Raw genomic sequence first — 20,659 nt, 5'->3', positions numbered from 1 at the left:
GTTACAGAAATACTCAAACCAGCCCATCTGGCACCAACAATCATGCCACAGTCCAAATCACTTCATCAACTGAAGCTCCTGACCCATATCTGCATGACTTTATGCATTGCACTGCTGGCACATGATTGGCTGATTAGATAATCACATGAATAAGTAGGTGTACAGGTGTCCCTATAAAGTGCTCAGTGAGTGTAATTGTAAAATGAAAAGCTTTAGCTCATAAAAATGGCTTGTGTTACAAAAAAAAAGTAGCATTATATTCATTTTTTAAAATCTTCTGAAATCTTCCAAATACATGTTATACAACAACAGAGCAGTTAGCAGAACCAGAGCATCATTTTTAATTTGCTTTGCACACTTTTCTTTGCACACTTTTCTTTGCACACTTTTCTTGGCTGATTTCAAGCACCAACATTTTGTTGAGGACATTACTAACAGCTTTCTCTTAGCCACTGAACAACATAAACATTGTAGTGTCTCAAAAGTCATGTGATCGATGAATAAATGAAAAGCAAAAAAAGCAAAATGATACATACAAAATGAATACATTAAAAACACTGGCAAAATTTGAGATATTTCAACTGAAACAACACACTATGTGTACAAGTTTACAATTAAGTTCCAGACAAAAAGACCGCTTTCAAATATAAACATCTCCTTTTTAAAATTGCAACAAAAAGTTAAAACCCCCTCAAAAATGTACTTCCATCATAAATTTGTGAAAGTGCCATTGTAGTTAAATAAGAAAAGAAAGCATGCATCTGAGGAATAGTTAGGATCAGTTCTATTGAAAGCATCATTTGAGCTTGCATACTGTCACCAGCTCATTGGCGTCCACTGCAAATTGTCCAAAACATAAAAACATAAATACAAGCTCAACATCGTCCCTCTCCTCCTATAGTCCTGAAGTCCTTCATATGCAACAACATCTACGTCTATGTTTTTATCATACATGTATTAAGGTTATAGATACAAATTGCATTGTAATATTTTTGAAATTGCACTCTCGATACGCTACTTTGCAAAGTAACCAAATGACTCAAAAAGTGTAGCGAGGTGGAAGCACAACAATAAGAGACAGCATTCCCTAAAGTAGCAGTGAACATTTCAAATTGCCTTTCGCTAACCACTAGTTAAACATCCAGTTAGTATTCAGGTTACAAATGGTGGTACAGATCAGCATAAAAGAGCACTTTCCTCTCAAATACACTGAGCAATTGAACAGACAATGATGGTGAAGATGATGAAGGTATTTTTCCATACTTAATGCCATCATATTTTGTATATCTATTGCACAATTTTTCTCCATACAAAAGAATTTTGTCCTTGAAGAGAATCCATTTAAAGGATGGTGGAATTTCTCTCATTCTCAAAGCCAAATGAGCTCATGCGAGATGGGCGGTTGATGCATCTGACAGGACCTTTTTGTTGTTTCAAACTCACTGGCTTGTGGCACTGATCTTTGTTAGCACAACACTTAAAAGGATAGTTCACCCAAAAATGAAACTTCCGTCATCATTTTCACCTCATGGTGTTCCAAACCCATAAGACATCTTTCTGTGGAGCACAAAAGCAGATGTTAGGCATGACATTTTCATTTTTGGGTGAACTTCCCCTTTAACAGCTCCACTGAATGGACTACAAGCATCTAGGTGCAAACCAATCAATTGTGTCCATTAAAAAAGTGGTCAGAAAAATAATCCAGGGATTCATGGACCTGTTTGCAATACAAAAAGAACCCTGGACCTACAGCACACAACACTTCTCAAGAACAGAGACATCAGTTTATCTACACATTTACAATGAAGACTCAGAATTTACAATTAAAGTGTTATTTTGGATTTTATGGAGAGCATCCTTAATATTACTGCCAAAAGTTTAGACCTTCAGTGAATAACATGCTTTTAGACCTTCTGCACCAACATCTTCCAAATGTAGTGCATACAAGCCATGCTTGGAAGTCCACGTTAGGAGTGGTGAGTGTGCAATTATAATGATACTGCATATACCTTTCTAACAAAAACTAATTAGTGTGGACGTGTCCTAAGAAAGTATCCACACGAATAGGTTTTTGTTTGAAAACGCATTGATTTCACTACGTTTATGCCTTTCATCCACACCAGAACGGCGTTTTCCTCCACCAAAAACAGCGCGGAAGACTGAGACTGGAAATAAGATTTGAGAGCAATGGCGAAGGGCAAAGTTTTCAGTAAATAACAACGTAGAAAGGCTATTGAATAGCTTCCAAAGACTTTGAATAAGTCATATGGCCTACTTTAATGGTGCTTTTTTTGTCATTTTTGGAGCTCATAAGCAACAGTCCCCATTCACGATCACTATCGAAAAACAGCTTGGAGATACTTCAAAACACCTTCCTTTGTGATGGCCAGAAAAGCAAATCATATGGATTTGGAACGATATTGCAGGGTGAGTAAATGAGAGAACTTTCATTTTGGGGTAAACTATTTAAGATGTGCTTTCAGATAGTACTTTGAATGGAAGGAAATGAAAAGCTCTTATGGTTGGTGGTGTTTTCGCACATTGTTCTTGCACTGAATTGACACAGCTAAAAGATGCCTTTGCTTGTAGTGTAATTAATGGATGAGTGTTTCATTACAGGTCTGGTATTGAAGTGTAGCTTCACTCAATGACTTCTTCCTCAGTGGCTTGACCTCCCATTAAGCTGCATGAAATCGTTCACAAGGTAAACTGCTACAAATATCCCTCAACCTTGGCCATTTGATACTGCTGACAAAATAACAAAATAAAAATAAAAACGGCACCAAAAAAAACAGAGCTTACTATAAACACACATACACATTCAACTTTACACACTCACAGATAAAAAAAAGAAAAAGATTTTAGAACAATTTGAAAGTGATTCAGAACAATGAATTTGTAGAGGTCTGCTTATATCTGCACTTACCACAACTCAACACAACATACAAGGTTGCCACATATTTGGATCCCAAAAGCGTACACGTATCTACATTTGATCAGCTCACATCTAGGCTACGTTGTCAAAGTGCTACAACTTCAGGAGCATTGCATGCTGTTTTGCATTGTTTGGAGACCACTGGTTTTAGACAAACGCAACCTAGTCTCATAGAATCACGTTACTATGCTTACATTTTTGCAAAATTAATTTTATGTGGCTCGTTGTACATATTGCAGCAATTTCCAGGTGAAATGAACACAAAAGCACTACAACAACAAATTGTATTCCCTTTCACACAAATCACAAACATGAGATTGTCAGTTATTATAGTCACTACAGTGAATGACTTGTAAGACAATATGTTTTAACATTTGCATTACATAACCAACTAAAATTAGAAGCTTGCTCTAGTGCTATCAAATTAATTGGTAGCTCATTTGATAGAGCGTTGCACTTATGATGCAAAGGACCAGAGTTCAAGTCCTGAAAGAGACAAAATTGTCATTGAAGCACTATAAAGTGACGTGGATACTTAGGCAAATTCCATTTTTCATCTCACATTTGCTTTTTCGAAACTATCAGTTAGATTTAGGTTTAAGGTAAGAAGTTTGACTTTGTTGATTTAAAACGCAAAATTTAACTCGCTTTTAGCGCCACACAGTGGACATAACAGCTTGGAACTGCCGCAATATGTGCAAGAAACTATATAATATAATTTTGCAAAAATGACACCATAGTCACGTAATTTTCATTACATCAGACTGAAAAAACAGCCCTAGATCTGTACGCAAAACCCCAAATGAACATCGCACTGTACAGTCACCAATTTGATGAGACTTTTGAAACAAAAACAGGCATGCATGAAAACATGCGCGTTTACAGCGGAATCGCGCAGAAGTGCGAATAGGCAGTGTGTTATTGCACTCTTTTTTTGTATACTGCCTACATTTCTCACTCCAGATGAGCATGTTCAAAAGGGCGAGCTTGAACGCCTGGTTCACTACTGCAGAAATAATCAGCCTCCACTTTCACTGCCTGGGCCCTAAACGGAGGTCCTCCTCACAAAGCGCAAAGAGTTCTGTAGTTCTGTAATAACCATGTCAATCAAAGCTTAGAGCTTACTTGTTCACATAGTGTGTATATATTTATACATTTACATCCCGACTAAATAGGAGCCGCAAGGGCTGAAGTTCACCAAGAATCGGTTCGGACCAATTCTTTGTCAGGTTAAGATGGCAAGTACTTGAAGGTAGATGAGTAGAAAAACAATACATTGAAAATTAAAGAAAGATTTGGTATTAAGCTTCAGCAGCCATACGTACTTGATTCATAATCCCTCACTGCTGTGCTCAATGGAATCGTCTATACAAATAAGTTAGATTTCCGATGGTTTCAAATACAATGCATACTGAATGGTACGGGGCCTCAGCGTGGCTGTTTAAGCCCCAAATAAATTACGGTTGCTTAAAACAACACACTTATAAAGGCTCAAAAAAACGTTAAATAGACTGGTGAAAAACAAAATGAAGTGCTCACATATTTAGATAAAAAGGATTACATAGAAAAGAATGCATCCACAAGTGCCGCGGTTCTAGCTGAAGATGCTGCATCAGGAACCTGTAGCACGTTAATATCACCACGATCGGGCCCCTTTTCCCCGCTCCACATCTCTCATACTATGGTCTCGTCTGCTGTCTTTTTCAGCAGCTTGGTGGAGAGCAAGGAATGCTGGGTAGAGTGTGCACCCTTGGTGTCAGGAATGAGCAAAAGGACTTTCTGATTGGTTCGTCTCCACTCAGAGTACAACTGACAGTGGTAGCGGAATGAGACCTGTAAAAGAAGAACTAAATTTTACACATTTGGTTTAAAGACCAGCTTCTAGGGATTTAAAGTGTGAATCTCACTAAGAACTAGGGCTGCACGATTATGACAAAAAACATAATTACTGATTATTTCCTTTGATATTGTAACTGCAATTATTCCTTTTGATTATAGAATTTACAGTAAAATACTTATTTTCTGTGGGGCAGTTGTACGCCATATTCTTTATGTAGGCTATGCATCAAAACAACTTGAAAACAGTGTTCCTGAATTGCTTTGATTTTTTGTTTGCAAGAAAAAAAGTGTCATTCACATTTTGAAAAAAATTTACACAGTATAATTTAGACTGTGAGCATAACTGATATGCCTTTAGACTAATTTAAATGCGTCAGACTTGCCTATGCATTCATGCACACATCTGGCCAAAAATATTTTGTCAACATAAAATTTTGGCGCAATGGGAGTACACCAAAATGCAATGCTGTAATTGACACTTTTTACTATTATATATAATTGCGACAGCTGTAACTGTAATCATTTTTTCAATTAATTGTGCAGCCCTTGTAAGAACATGTCCATAACATATTTCACATCTAAATCAAAAGTAAAAAGTTCCCCCAGTTTTCATTACCATAATGCATCCAGATGTTTTACTTTTATTTTGTTTGTACTTCTTAAAATCAGTCCCTCCAGTGGGGCCTGTATAGCTCAGCAAGTAAAGACACTGACTACCACACCTGGAGTCACGAGTTCGAAACCAGGGTGTGCTGAGTGCCTCCAGCCAGTTCTCCTAAGCAACCAAACTGGCCCGGTTGCTAGGGAGGGTAGAGTCACATGGGGTAACCTCCTCGTGGTCGCTATAATGTGGTTCTCACTCTCAGTGGGGCGCGTGGTGAGTTGTGCGTGGATGCCACGGAGAATAGCGTGAAGCCTCCACACGCGCTAGGTCTCCACGGTAATGTGCTCAACAAGACACATGATAAGATGCGCGGATTGACGGCCTCAGATGCGGAGGCAACTGAGATTCGTCCTCCGCCACCCAGATCGAGGCGAGTCACTACGCCACCACGAGGACTTAGAGTGCACTGGGAATTGGGCATACCAAATTGGGGAGAAAAAGGGGAGAAAAAATAAAATAAAAATAATCAGTCCCTCCAGGGTTTTGCCCAATTGACTCTTCTGCACCCATATTTGCCTCCTAGAATGCTTAGATCTTGTAAGCAATTTCTTTTATCAGTTCTTTTTTTTTTTTTGCATTACAGTAATGTTTTGTTTTTTTGTAATGGGGGTAGTTGCTTAATTGTCATGTAAATAATATCATGCAAAAAGTCTTAATGCTCCTAAAATAGACTTCATTTTCTTTATGCAAAATATAATTAAATTTTTGATTTGATTTTGGAGTAAAGTATAACCCAGACATGTTCTTGACAGGCTTTGTGAGATTCACGCAAAACCCATTTATATGTATTCCCTTTTGAAAAAAAAAAAAAAAGTCAGTTCAGGATTTAATGGTTTGTAGTACATTACCAGAGTCCAGAGGACGTAGATGGTGAAGAGTGCGATGGTCAGAGCAATGAGGCCGACCGCCTCAAGACGACTGTTGAAGTGCAGGTGGTCCTGTGCACCCCGCAAACACAGCCAGCCCGAGATGGCCGCCAGGGGTGTTATAAACAGAAAGCACACCATATCACAAAAGAGGGTGCGCTTCTCGTTTCGGGGGCCTGGGTCCCTGAGCCACTATAGAGAGATGGGGCATGGTTTAGTGATAATTAAGCCTGCACTGAAATACCCATTTTGGCCAATAACAATAACCCATAATTATTTCGACATTATGGTCGAAAATACGATACGATGGTATTTGTTGATTTTGAGCATCAAAAAGCTATTTCAAAAATTTTTCTCCCTAAAGGTTGCTCACCAATAGGAAACACTGCATAATCATAAGTCAACAGAATGAGATACAACATATACATTATAGTTCATAAAAGCAGTACCACACTCATAAAAATGCACTCGTAGGCACATATACAGGAGTAAAGGCAGGCTAAGCCATGCAGACGAGGCTAAAGGCATTGACCTTTGTTACCTCTGTGAGGGGTCGGGGCCGGCGCTCTATGGTAAACTCCGTGTGGCACAGCTCACAGTAGCTGGTGTTTGAGGAGGACAGCCACTTCTCCAGGCAGCTTTTGTGTACTGTGCCCAACGTGCCAGTGCAGTCGCACGGCGAGAGAAGTCCCTCACTGTTGCACATGTCCTGACCCTCGTGGCAGATCCGACAAATTGGCCGATCACTAAGAAAGAAGGAAGTTAACAACTTCATCTCATGGACTAGTGGCAAGGACGATGGATGTCAACCTTAGCTTTAGACCACGGCTAAACTTGGCATTAACATGAACCTCATTACCCAGATCATGTGATCGATTCACCAGCCAACAAGGGAAGAGTGCTCTTGGCTGGATAATTTTAGTAGCTTGAAAAAGTATTAATGTATCATTATAATACAGTGAAGGTCAGTAATATAAGTAGTTTTATGTTACATTTCCGCTTTTTTTTAAATTCCTGAATATTTACTTAAATACTTGATACTGCTGTTAAAAACTTCAAACACTTATCTTAATTTGTATATTTGTTCTATTGTTTTTATTTGTTCTGTTGCTTGCAATTTCTTTCTTTGCTCTTTATCACTGACTGTTTACTTGTCTTGAATAATTACTTGATAACTTGAAACAACAAGTCCTAGACACAAGACAATCAGAGACTTTAGAAATGGTTTACCTCTGTGTGCCAAGGGCTTTGATAACAGTTGATAGTAGACGCCCATCCTTGGCCGTGACCTGGGTGACGTACTGGGCCTGGTGGTTGTCTGCTTCCTCTACAGTTTTAGACAGGGCAGCGTTGCCAGTGCAGTCGCACAGGGAGCCTGGGAGGTGGCAACACTCCCCTGTGGTCATTTCGGTGCCGTCCAGGAGGGCGGGGGAAGGGGAGCACAGGGGTGGGAATCAGGGAGCAGCCTTGCTCCCACACCTCAAGTTGGATGGACCTTACTACTTTAGAGACAAGCACAAGGCCAATGAAGGGACAGTAAATCAAAGACAGCAGAATACAAACCACTGTGTCAGCCTGAACTAGGGATGCACTGATATGGAATTTCTGGGCTGATACCGATAATTCACAGCTTATTGTGGCCAAAACCAATAATCAATTATTCACAGCTCATTTTGACCAATACCGATAACCAATAATTCACAGCTCATTGTGGCCGATATGATAACCAATAATTCACTGTTCATTGTGGCCGACAGGATAACCGATAATTCGCAACTCATTGTGGCTGATATTGATAACCAATAATTAAAAGTTCACTGTGGACGATACGATAATCGACAATTAAAAGTTCACTGTGGATGATACGATAACTGATAATTCATTGCTCATTGTGGCCGATAAATTAACTGATAATTCGCAGCTCATTGTGGCTGATACGATCATCAATAATTCACAGCTCACTGTGGACAATACGATAACCGATAATTAAAAGTTCTCTGTGAACGATACGATAACCTATAATTCATTGCTCACTGTGGACAATACTATAACCGATAATTCACAGCTAATTTTGGCCGATACGATAATTCACCGCTCATTGTGGCCGATAAGATAATGATAATTCACAGCTCATTGTGGACGATACAATAACCGATAATTCATTGTTCATTGTGGCCGATACATAATTCGCAGCTCATTGTGGCCAATATGATAATCAATAATTCACAGCTCATTGTGGCCGATATCGATAACCAATAATTCATAGCTCATTGTGCCGATACATTAACCGATAATTCGCAGACCATTGTGGCCGATACGATAATCAATAATTCACAGATCATTGTGGCCGATATCGATAACCAATAATTCATAGCTCATTGTGGCCGATATCGATAACCAATAATTCATAGCTCATTGTGGCCGATAAATTAACCGATAATTCACAGATCATTGTGGCTGATACGATAATCAATAATTCACAGATCATTGTGGCCGATACGATAACAATAACTCACAGTTAACTGTGGCCGATACTTATAACTGATCATTTTACTTTTTGTCTTTTAACCCTTTAAACTGGAGCTGCTTGTTAATTAGGCATCCCTCATGGGACGACCTGGCTAATATGGGACAATTGCCAACCCTACTTTAACCACGAGCTGACCAGTTCATAGGTGCTCTGCTTGCGCACACAAACTGATGCATGACAAGGAGAGAAGCAGTCAGATATTCTCTGCCGTAGGCAAACAAAATGTAACAAATTATCAGTGAAAATATCGTCGGTAATTCCACTATTGTGCACGATAATTTTTTTTTATTTTTTATAATATATATTTTTGTTATTGGCAAATATGTATGGACACTAGTATATCGTGCACCCCCAGCGCTAAGCCATGGAGATTTGCAAGTTAGCCTACTAAAGGTATGATTATTACACTTCAATAGTAAGCCATAATACAACCATTTCCAGCACATACCTTAGTTATAATTTGGGGTGTCAAGCTCCAAAATAATCCATCTGAAATTTGAATGTACTTTAATACTCTTTATATTAAAAGTTTAGACTTTTCTGAGACTATAATGGTGTGTTTTTTTTTTTCTTTTTTTTTCTTTTTGGAGTTTGACAGCCTCTGGTCACAGAATGCTTTCGTTTTATGGAAAAGAGCAGTTCAGACATTCTTCAAAATTTCTCTTTTTGTGTTCCATAGAAGAAACAATGTCAAATGACATGAGAACAAGAAGTTAAACACTGACATCATTTTCATTTTTGGGTGGATTCCTTTAACACAATATACAGAAATAAGAGATGTAGCAGTTAAGTGTATCTATTTGGCGAAAAATCCACATTAAATTATCCTCCTATCAAAACAACAAACAAAATCAACATCATATATCCCAGCAGCCTGTTCTAACATAGGATTATATGGATAGAAAAGGAGAACAGCTCTGTCATTTGATATTAAATGATTCTTAAGATGCTAAAACACTTCTTCATTCTGTCATAGCAATCTACATTTAAACCCAACTGAAACTATTTAATATGATCTATCAATCTGTATGAAACTCTTGTCCTGGGTGGGCCTTTAGCACAGTTTAAATATAGTCACTGATATAACCTTAAATGCACTATATATTTAAGGTTGTTAGTTTAAAACGAAATCAAAACAATCCCAAATGCGTCAAGACACAATCCGAATGAATCTGAAATAATCTTGCTACATGAAGAGTGCTAGTTACATTAGCCATGTAGCAAAATATGCCTTCAAATCCAGGGATTATAATTTAAAATTATAATGATTTTACCTTATGAGTTTCCATGCTGAGCTGTTGTCTTTAATGGTGAATTACTTTTAAATGTGGCGCTGTTTTGCAAACGATAAGGTTAAATACGAGCCTTGTTTTGGGGTTGATTCTTTGAGTAGACGACTCGACTCAGGCTCCTACCGACGTCTGTGATTAGCGCAGTGTACGCTGATAGCGGAGAGGGAGGAGCTTGAGTTCGCGACGCTGCTTCGGAATTTACGTAAACGCCTTTGTGAATAACCGCCATCCGGGAAGTATCTATTGTTATTATTTCTAAGGATTTTTCACTGGTGCTGTTTAGCTTTATGTATTGTGAAATATCAGTTCATTTGAGTATCATTCTTTAATATGAGCACTTAATTTTTGCCTTTTTCTTGAACAACACATTTATTCTCCCTCTTTTATTTTCTGCCCAAGGGTGTCACTTAAAGGAATATTAGGGGTTCATTACAACTTAAGATCAATCGACAGCATTTATGGCATAATGATGATTAACAAAAAATAATGTCTACTCGTCCCTCCTTTTATTCAAAAAAAACTAAAAACTGGGTTACAGTGAGGTCCTTACAATGGAAGTGAATGGGGCCAATATGTGAACATTAAAATACTCACCGTTTCAAAAGTATAGCCACAAGACGTAAACAATATGTACGTTAACATGATTTTAGTGATAAAATCGCTTATTAACCTTTCTTGTGTAAAGTTATATTCAATTTTACAATTCTGTTGTCATGACAACATAACACCATAAACCCCAAAACCCTGAAACTACTGTAAAAATTAAAGATTTACAGCTCAAATAACACACAAGTTTTAACAGAAGAATTAATGTAAGTGCTTTTATAAATTTATAAGCTTCACATTTCTCGCTTTAAACTCTCCAAAAATTGGCCCCATTCACTTCCACTGTATGTGCCTCACTGTAACACCAATTTTTGCTGCTGCTGCTTTTTTTTTTAAAAGGACAGATGATTTGAAATAATTGTTTTTTTTTTTTTGGTAATTAAAATAATGCCACAAATTGAACCCGGACTCTAAGATAAACTGTGGATTAGCATATCGAATATTAGCAACACTGCAAAATTTTTGACTGTCAATATTAGTACACTGACAAGCAGACAAAAAGGTTAGTTTGTGGCATGTTGTCCATTGCAGCAAAACAAACAAACATTTCATTGAGTTCAGCACTTACAATGTATGTCTATGGGGCAAGTGGTTGGCCCTTTGATTTCTGTTAAGTCTTTGTTTCCACAATTAGTTGATTTTTAAACAGATTCAAAATTATTTTTCGTTGTAATCGACAGCATCTGTGGTACAATGTTTAACTTGATAACAAATGTATTATAATTGTAACAGAATATTCCTTTAAAGAACGTATGACATGGAAACCAAATACAACCAAAGAGTCATGCCGACCACAGAGCACATGACACTTATTCTTGGTTTATATTCAAACATACAAAATGTTACATAGCATTACAAATAAAAATAAAAGGCCTCATCATTCCAACTGTGACAGTAATTTGGTTTATTTTCCATGTTAATGTAACCTAATAAAAGGCAAAACAGTTGTGACTTCATGGATGTGTAAATGTCATGTAACCACACTTGAAAAAGGCATCTTAATCACAGTATGGGAAAACATAAGGCATTTCCAAACTAGCCTAAAATTTGTATCACTTACAGTCAAATAATCCAAGATTTAGTGACTTCATTCACAGACCAGTGAGAGAACTGACCACCTAAAACACTGAACCATTGCATTTTCCCATTGAAGAGCTATAACCCCTCAGCAATGCAATGAATAGTTTATATGTAACTGTTATTTGAATAATCTGTCAATTCTTTTCATGAAATGCTTAACAGAAGCACTCTAATAACTGCTATATACATGGCAATTAGAATGCATTGATCAAATTGCGCAAATTCACACCCTCAAACCTGCCATTCAATATTGCAGAATAGGACCAAGGTGTGAAGCCTGAAATGTTTAAAGGGATAGTTCACTCAAAAATTAAAATTCTGACATCATCTTCATTTTTGGGTGAACTATCCCGAATTGAAATAAAGATGACAGCAGCCCTCCTTTGGTATCTGTACGATCCAGACATGATGAATTCGCAGACTGGCATATTCTGAAGAACTTGCCCTTACAAGCCCAAAGTCAGAGGTGTCCTCTGGGATCTGGCTCAACAGACAGCAGGCGTTTAGTGTGGATCCCAGAGAATAACCATCAGAGTGGCTGGAAGCAGAGGACACACTGATCCCTCACCATCCCTTTTCCATAGGAGCGGATCACACGATCAACGCCCAAATAATCACTTCCAAAAAAAACATTTTGCCGAGCAAACATGAACTCAGATAGTGGGAACTAGTAACGAAGAAAAAGAGAGACAAACAACCAAGAACCCCCTGAAAAACATAAAAGGAATGTCACCTAGAAATGCACGCTTCTTCGTCTAGAATTAGTGTGGAATTTACAATGGGGATAAAGCCATAGCCAGAGCACAACACACAGGGGCAAAGCCGAAATAAATAGAGAGGGGAACAGAAGAGATAGCCAAAAGGTGGGGGTAAAGGCAGGGGGAAGTGGGGTCACAGATTTTGACAGCATTGAAATTTGTTGCCCTTTAACCCATCGGTAGTGGGCGGCACGCTGATGTCCACTACGTTGTTGCCCGGAGACTCGTCGTGCATGGACCTGTCGGCGATCTGCTTCTGTGATACAATCCGATAGATTTCTGGAATAGAAGGACTTTGTTACACTGAGAGGTAACAGACATTTGAATTTGTTTTATTCACTTGGAACATTGAAACAAAACAGTTGGAATGAAAATTCATGCATTAGCCAAAAATTGATGCACAGTCTCGTGTCTACTTCGTTTTTCAGCATGTCGTTCAGCGTTACTCAAGTAATCCACTAAAAATTTAAATCAGATTTCTTTACTGATTACTTCACCAGAAAAGTAATCACAACACTAATTACTTACATTTAAGTAACTTTTTTTCCGCTCAAACAATTTAAAATAATGTCTATATTTCCTCCTAGTTTATTGTCGTTCAACCTTCAGCTGTCACAAAAAAAGACACATGAATTCATATTTGAATAGTATTATATATATATATTTTTTTGTGATTTTCTCCCCTTTTCTCCCCAATTTGGAATGCCCAAATCCCAATGCGCTCTAAGACCTCGTGGTGGCGAAGTGACTCACCTCAATCCGGGTGGCGGAGGACGAATCTCAGTTGCCTCCGTGTCTGAGACCGTCAGTCCGCGCATCTCATCACGTGGCTTGTTGAGAGTGTTACCACGGAGACGTAGCACATGTGGAGGCTTCACGCTACTCTCCGCGGCATCCACGCACAACTCACCACGCGCCCCACTGAGAGCGAACCACATTATAGGGACCACGAGGAGGTTACCTCATGTGACTCTACCCTCCCTAGCAACCGGGCCAATTTGGTTGCTTAGGGGACCTGACTGGAGTCATTCAGCACGCCCTGGATTCGAACTGGCGACTCCAGGGGTGGTAGTCAGCGTCTTTACTCGCTGAGCTACCCAGGCCCCCCCATAAATAGTATTCTTTTTTTTTTTTTTTTTTCCTTTTTCTCCCAATTTAGAATTCCCAATGTGCTTTTAAGTCCTTGTGGTCGCGTAGTGATTTGCCTCAGTCCGGGTGGCGGAGGACAAATCCCAGTTGCCTCTGCGTCCGAGACGTCAATCCGCGCATCTTATCACATGGCTTGTTGAGCGCGTTGCCACGGAGACATAGCACGTGTGGAGGCTTCACGCCATCCATCGCGGCAACTACGCTCCACCACGCGCCCCACCGAGAACGAACCACATTATAGCGACCATGAGGAGGTTATCCCATGTGACTCTACCCTCCATAGCAACCAGGCCAATTTGGTTGCTTAGGGGACCTGGCTGAGCATAAATAGTATTATTTAAAAATGTGTAACCTAAGAAATGCACTTTTGACTATGAAGTACTAAGATTACAATGACTAATTACTTTGTAATCAGATTACACACAACACTGGTGCTGTTACATCTCGCGCACTGTCAAGCACTCTAGCCTCAGAAAGTATACGCTTGACCTCAAGCCAGCATGAGACGTAGCGATGCATGGACTACCGAAGTAAACTTTAGCTTTAAAGGCTGAAACATACTCTATGCAAGTATGTGAATGCAGATGATAGCACTTGGCCACTGTATTGCCAAAGTACAGTCCGGATGAACACGCTTACCCTGCGTTACCATTGCAGAAACAAACCTCAGTACTCAATGGGTGGGGTAATAGAGTTACTTTAAATGTCTGTGCCATTAAACTGTATGTGTTATTATTTTGGTAAGCTGCTATAAATGTATTGACTTTAACTTACTTGCTTATTATATTATCTTCAAACTGTTGCTCCGCCCTGACAGCAGTTGGCTTGAAAGAGAAAACTCATCGTAGAAGCAGACAGTTCACACTAACCTCACTATAGTGCCCCTTGTGGTAACGCTGAGAAAGTGTTATGAACTGCCATCTGACACATTTCAGAATGCAACAATGTGTGATATCGAGCTTGCATAGCTAGATGCGTCTGCGTTCATTTACTTGCGTAGAGTACCTTTCAGCCTTAAGAGTCAGTCGATGACTAAAGCAATCAGCACCAACCTGCAAGTATGTTTTTGAATGCCTCCTCAACATTTGTGGAGTCCAAAGCTGATGTTTCAATGAAAGAGAGGTTGTTCTTCTCTGGATGACATAAGAGATACTTTAATACCTCAATTTTATGTTTTTTTACTTAAAAAAAAAAAAAGAAAAGAAAAAAGAGACATTCAAGTGGAGATGCTCACCTGCAAAAGCTCTGGCCTCATCAGTTGGTACAGCCCTGAGGTGCCTCAGATCACTCTTGTTGCCCACCAGCATGATAACGATGTTGTTATCCGCATGATCCCGCAGCTCTTTTAACCAGCGCTCAACATTCTCATAAGTCAGATGCTTTGCAATGTCATAGACAAGAAGAGCTCCGACTGCACCCCGGTAGTACCTTTAAAGGAGATAAAATAAAAACATAAACATAAAATACAAATGCAGCTGTCTTGGACCCAGAAGTATTTTTCCGATACAGTCTTTCTTTAGGGTTTAAAAAAAAATCCCTCATAAAAGAGTTCTTAGCCATGAACCTCCAAGGTGAACACAAATGTAACTGAATGTACAATTAACACCCCAGTTTTGTACTGACAAAAACAATACAATCAGGTTTTACATTCAAAGGCTCAATTATTGTATTTTGGATAACAAATTATAGTGTAATGTTCTCACGCTGATGTGATGGCTCTGTAGCGTTCTTGTCCTGCTGTATCCCAGATCTGAGCCTTTATAGTCTTGCCATCCACCTGGATGCTGCGGGTTGCGAATTCCACACCAATGGTGCTCTTGCTCTCCAGGTTGAACTCATTCCGAGTGAAACGGGACAACAGATTACTCTTCCCCACACCAGAGTCTCCAATGAGTACCACTATAACCAAGGTAAATTAGGAAAGGTTAGGCTGTTTTGTCCCAATCAAGAAGGCTATAAGTTTGCTACCTAATGCCAATTTCAGCTGATAGATATCATAGCCATCACCATCTGGATTAAAAATATGTTAGAATGGAAACACTCTACCTTAAAGGAATATTCCATGTTCAAAACAAGTTAAACTCAATCGACAGCATTTGTAGCATAACGTTGATTACTGCATAACATTTTTTTGACTTGTCCCTCTTTTATTTAAAAATAAATAAAAAATAATAATTAAAAATGGTGGTTACAGTAAGACACTTACAATGGAAATGAATAGGGCCAGCTCATAAATATTAAAATACACACCGTTTCAAATGTACGTATATCCACAAGGAGTAAACATTATATGTTTTAATATGATTTTAGCATGATAAAATCGCTTACCCATGGTGAAACTGTGTGTATTTTAATATTTATGGACTGGCCCCATTCAATCCCAAAAACTGATACCATCTGACATACGAATGTCATTTCGTAAACATTCAGCGTACTAATTACAATCACATTATGTACTAGTATGATTATTAAATGGCAAAAGCTGCAATTTAATGAGATAAATATTAGGGCTGTGTTGATACAATAAAATATAGATATATTGTAATACGTTATCACATGATATTATATTGATACTTTAGATCCATGTATCGATATTCATATTAAACTATTTGTGTATTCATATCTTCTAAACACACAACAACCTTGGCACACTGTTGCTTTCAAATCAATTTAATGAGCTCACCAAGAGACAAAAACTTGAACTACATGCTCTTCATCAGACATCAGTATATAACTGAAACACAGTAAACCCAAATGAATTGGAATTGAAATTGGATACTTTTGATATCATGATGTATCGCAATATATCAAAACATGATGTGTTTTGCAATACGTATCGTATCGTGAGGTGCCAAGCTATAAGTCCTAATAAACATATAGTTTGCATGTGCTGCGTGCTTTAAATGCGAGCACTTGTAAATGTGTGGAGCCAGAAAACACCACCTTAAGCATTGTGTGCACTGTTTGCAGTAAATGATAGCGAGCAGAGCGCTAATTCACTTTGTAGCGCGCAGCACATACAGACTACATATTTCATTATATATAAATAGTAGCCTTTTGAGATTTAATAATCACATTGGGTCATGTAGCATCCTGCTTTTTCAGATGTGAGAAGCTATAGTCAAAAACACCCAGAAACTGAAAGGGCTTCGATCCAAAATAAAAGCTTCCACCAAAATAAAAGCTCAATTTAAATGAAAAAAGTATGACAAATGTATCACTACTCTTTAGTTATGTAATATTCACTGTAATACTACCACCACCACCACCACTACTACTACTACTACTACTAATAATAATAATAATAAATCAATAGTAATTGTACAACAATTAAGCAATATCTCACATCTGTGATACTCTGTTATGCAGCACTTTATTTGACAAAAATAAATCCAATGTTGTATTTTGGATTGTGCTGTAAATTTCTGAAAAAAAAAAAACAAAAAAATAATTTGATAAAAAAAATACAATATTATGTTGAAAATTGTATTTTTTATTTGATTAAAGTTTTAATGTACTAATTTATTTAGACACCATTTTGATGATTAAATTGAAATAAACTTTTGATATTTTTTTGACAAATAAAAAAAGGTATTGAATTAGCAAGTACTGAAAAGAAAGTATCAGTACTTGTTTTTTAAAAAAAAAAAAAAAAAAAAAAAATTGTATCGGGATATCCCTACTTCCATTGTAAGTGCCTTATTTACTTTTAAATAAACAAGTAAATAATTTTTTGTGGTAATCAACATGTCACAAAAGCTGTCGATTGAGCTTAACTTGTATTGAACCAAGAACATTCCTTTAAAGTTAAACCACTGACCAAAGTTTGCACCCAAAGCTTATACATTGTCCTCATTTGAAAAGCAGAAACACACTAGATTAGTTAGTAGTCTGGTTACCTCCACATGGGACCACAGATAAAACCGAATCTACAAACACACACTTCTGCTGTCATTCTTCCCCCACTCCATCATTTTAAAAACTCAGAAAACATGGGGCCTGGGTAGCTCAGCAAGTAAAGACGCTGACTACCACCCTTGGAGTCACGAGTTCGAATCCAGGGCGTGCTGAGTGACACCAGCCAGGTCTCCTAAGCAACCAAATTGGCCCGGTTGCTAGGGAGGGTAGAGTCACATTGGGTTAACCTCCTCGTGGTTGCAATAATGTGGTTCTTGCGGTGAGTTGTGCATGGATGCCGCGGAGAATAGCGTGAAGCCTCCACACGTGCTACATCTCCGCAGTAATGCACTCAACAAGCCACGTGATAAAATGCGCGGATTAACGGTCTCAGACGCGGAGGCAACTGAGATTCGTCCTCTGCCACCCAGATTGAGGCGAGTCACTACGCCACCACGAGGACTTAGATCGCATTGAGCATTCCAAATTGGGGAGAAAAAAACCCCCCCATAAATATACACCTAATCAAACTGTATATAGAACCAGAAATACATAGAAAATATCATTGAACTCATACTGTGTCCATTCCAACGCAGTCACCATTTTCTCTAGATGAGACCTAAGTAATTGACAAAACAGGTTAAGATCAATTGGGGAACTAAAGGAAGCCTGTTAACACATTGGTCAAGACAAGAAATCATGAGAATAACCAATGTGGCACACCAGTAAAACAGCAGTAATTTGGGGTTTCTAACCCATGTGAAATGGTGTTTCAAATTTTTTTTTTTTACACTTCTTAAGTCTGACTCTGGTGTAAAACCAGGATACTATCGTGAGGATGAACAAGACATACTATTTTTTTTTTTTAAAGAAAAAAATACATGTAAACCTATCTAGGTTTAAAGGAGCAATATGTAACATTGACATCAAGCATTCAAAATGGGTACTGCAGTCCAAATTCAAAATATGCTCACGTGTATTGCCAGGTTGAGGACACGCAACAGGAACGAGCAAACTGACAATGGCAAGCGAGGAGCCTTACACTGTAAGTTGATCAGGTAATGAATACATTTGCAATGTTTTTATTGTTTGCTAACTATAAACCAGCTCATGTGGATTTTTTATAACTCTGTCAATGTTAGCTAGATGTATTACTGGCTTCCATGGCTGCAACATGCTGTGTTTGCCCACTAACTTGTTTCAAATCTGGCAACCCGGGGAGTCGGAAAAACTATTGGGAAATGGGCAGTGGGCGGGATCACACAGGCCAAAACACAAACAGAAATTCCGGCCCGGAAAGGACATTTCAAAGTAGAATATACTAGCTGTAGCTATGTTTTCGGAAAAGCCAGTATTTCAACTTAGCATGTTTCCTAAATCTCTGATAACATATTAAACAATTTTATGCTTTAGTACAGTACATATATTACATAATGCACCTTTAAACATGAGTTATCAACAAGTAAAAATGTCAAGTAACAACATATTTTGTGACGTCTTAGTCACGTGACTGCATAATCAACACTCCTCATTTAGTTTGTCTAACACGATTTTAAGTTCTCAAAGGCGCAAATTAATTTAGCCTCATTTGAAAAGCAAAAACGAAAAATGAGGAAGGAAAAACACAACATGACTCAAATATGTTTTTAAAAAGAATAATTCCCCCACCCCACTAACGTGCAACACAGATGTGCCAAAATTGATAACATGACGTCACGATCATCTAACCTGTCAATGATGTCATCAAACGTGTCCACCACTGTTACTTTACAGAGTTCTTCCACAAGTTTAATGATTTAACCAAATTGCGGGTTGTAAATGTGACCTTGCCACAAAAACTGCTCACAGTTGCAAGTTAATCAGCAAATTTGGTCCGTTTAAATATAAAGAAATGACTATTGTGAAAGAAACGACAAAAAGTTTCCGATGGCCCAACCACACAGTATTAAGCAACACATCACTAAACTACTAGCGAAGTATTTGGTGACATCAAAGGCGTATTTAAGTGAATGTAATATGTGTATCTAGGTACAAGGTTACTAGGTACAAACTGATTACATTAAAAACCACTTTATTAAGTTCACTTTAGCTTCTGTACAGTATGGCAGCTAGGTGCTTATCTAACATAACGGGGTCTAAACTAAACGAAATACATCATGACTTACTGCATATTCTTGAACGGCAGTGTAATTAATTAAAATCGCTTTTCATATGCATAATTATGCTTTAAACGCTTTGATTAATCCAAAATTACGGGTTTATTTTTCAGTACACTAGCATTCCAGCTAAACTAGCAAGCCACACAGACCAGGAAACTTGCCGTTTTCGTTGATGATACAAGAAAATACTTCACAATTATGTGTTCATTTGATACCATTTAAGTCACCGACCTTTAAATAAATAATCGTATTCGTCGTCACGGGTCCCCATTGTTGGTCTACCCTACTAAAATGTTGCTGTTATGCGACGGATCTCTCTTGAATCCCACCGACAGGAAGGAAGCTCGGCCTCGAGACTGGATGGGTGTGCACGCGCATCTCCACCAATTAAAATCCGATTAATTGCGATGAAAAATGTCAGTGATCGAAAACGGGAATAAACAATAAGTGAATTACTACAGCATTCCTAACCCAACAGGAAAATGCATTTGGAGCAATGACGCTAATTTTATATATACACAGGGTTGGGAGGGTTACCTTTATTACCAGAATACATGCTGTAAAATGTAATTTGTAACGTATTCTGTTAGATTACTCAAAATCAGTAACGTATTTTAAATACTTTGGATTACTTCTTCAGCACTGGTAGATTTTTTCACTTGTTTTGACTATAAAAACTCTGCCAGTACAGTAAGACAAAACACACACGTTAAAAATACATTCTCTGAAAAACCTAAATATCTTATACAGTGTTGTTTCTAAAACAAGATAAATCTAATTGATCTTGTTTTAAGGATTTTTAGATATTTTTACAGGAAAACATTACAAAAAATAATATCAAGAACACAATTTTTGCCCTAATATCAAAGGTCTTACTAGAAAAA

The 20,659-nt window shown here is 38.1% G+C and overlaps 3 protein-coding genes across 9 annotated transcripts in view; 1 reads left to right on the top strand and 2 right to left on the bottom strand.

The window, feature by feature from the left end:
• Nucleotides 1-1,409: 1,409 nt before the first annotated feature.
• LOC127438423 (E3 ubiquitin-protein ligase MARCHF2-like) lies at nucleotides 1,410-10,900 on the bottom strand. Of its 6 annotated transcripts, none has more exons than XR_007896737.1 (6): nucleotides 10,109-10,900; nucleotides 7,535-7,806; nucleotides 6,846-7,050; nucleotides 6,287-6,496; nucleotides 4,475-4,768; nucleotides 1,410-1,557 (listed from the first exon to the last, which is right to left on the bottom strand). XR_007896737.1 is itself a non-coding variant. In XM_051694003.1 (5 exons), the coding sequence occupies exons 2-5, from the start codon at nucleotides 7,708-7,710 to the stop codon at nucleotides 4,610-4,612; spliced, it is 750 nt and encodes a 249-aa protein (XP_051549963.1). In that variant the 5' UTR covers nucleotides 7,711-7,806; nucleotides 10,109-10,900; the 3' UTR covers nucleotides 2,697-4,609. The 6 variants fall into 6 exon arrangements, 2 of the variants coding, with proteins under 2 accessions (XP_051549963.1, XP_051549964.1); XR_007896738.1 differs by having other exon boundaries at nucleotides 1,416-1,557; nucleotides 4,497-4,768; XR_007896735.1 differs by lacking the exon at nucleotides 1,410-1,557 and adding an exon at nucleotides 2,622-2,745 and having other exon boundaries at nucleotides 4,497-4,768.
• The window catches only part of LOC127438417 (interferon-induced protein 44-like), a 36,041-nt gene continuing 16,932 nt past the window's right edge, over nucleotides 1,551-20,659 (top strand). Inside the window, exons 1-2 of one of the 2 annotated variants that reach the window (XM_051693993.1) lie at nucleotides 1,551-2,704; nucleotides 18,603-18,661. The gene's annotated coding sequence lies outside the window, so the exon portion shown is untranslated. Of the gene's footprint in view, nucleotides 2,705-18,602; nucleotides 18,675-20,659 lie in introns of those variants that run through there. The other variant, XM_051693995.1, reaches the window with a different exon arrangement.
• On the bottom strand, nucleotides 11,620-20,150 carry LOC127438424 (ras-related protein Rab-11B-like). Its single transcript, XM_051694006.1, has 5 exons — nucleotides 20,007-20,150; nucleotides 15,423-15,618; nucleotides 14,954-15,147; nucleotides 14,772-14,852; nucleotides 11,620-12,849 (listed from the first exon to the last, which is right to left on the bottom strand). Exons 1-5 carry the CDS (start codon nucleotides 20,044-20,046, stop codon nucleotides 12,704-12,706), a joined length of 657 nt encoding a protein of 218 aa, XP_051549966.1. The 5' UTR covers nucleotides 20,047-20,150; the 3' UTR covers nucleotides 11,620-12,703.

The sequence above is a fragment of the Myxocyprinus asiaticus genome, chromosome 49 (assembly GCF_019703515.2).
Source record: "Myxocyprinus asiaticus isolate MX2 ecotype Aquarium Trade chromosome 49, UBuf_Myxa_2, whole genome shotgun sequence".
Classification (NCBI taxonomy): domain Eukaryota; kingdom Metazoa; phylum Chordata; class Actinopteri; order Cypriniformes; family Catostomidae; genus Myxocyprinus; species Myxocyprinus asiaticus.
This window is presented reverse-complemented; position numbering and strand designations above follow the sequence as displayed.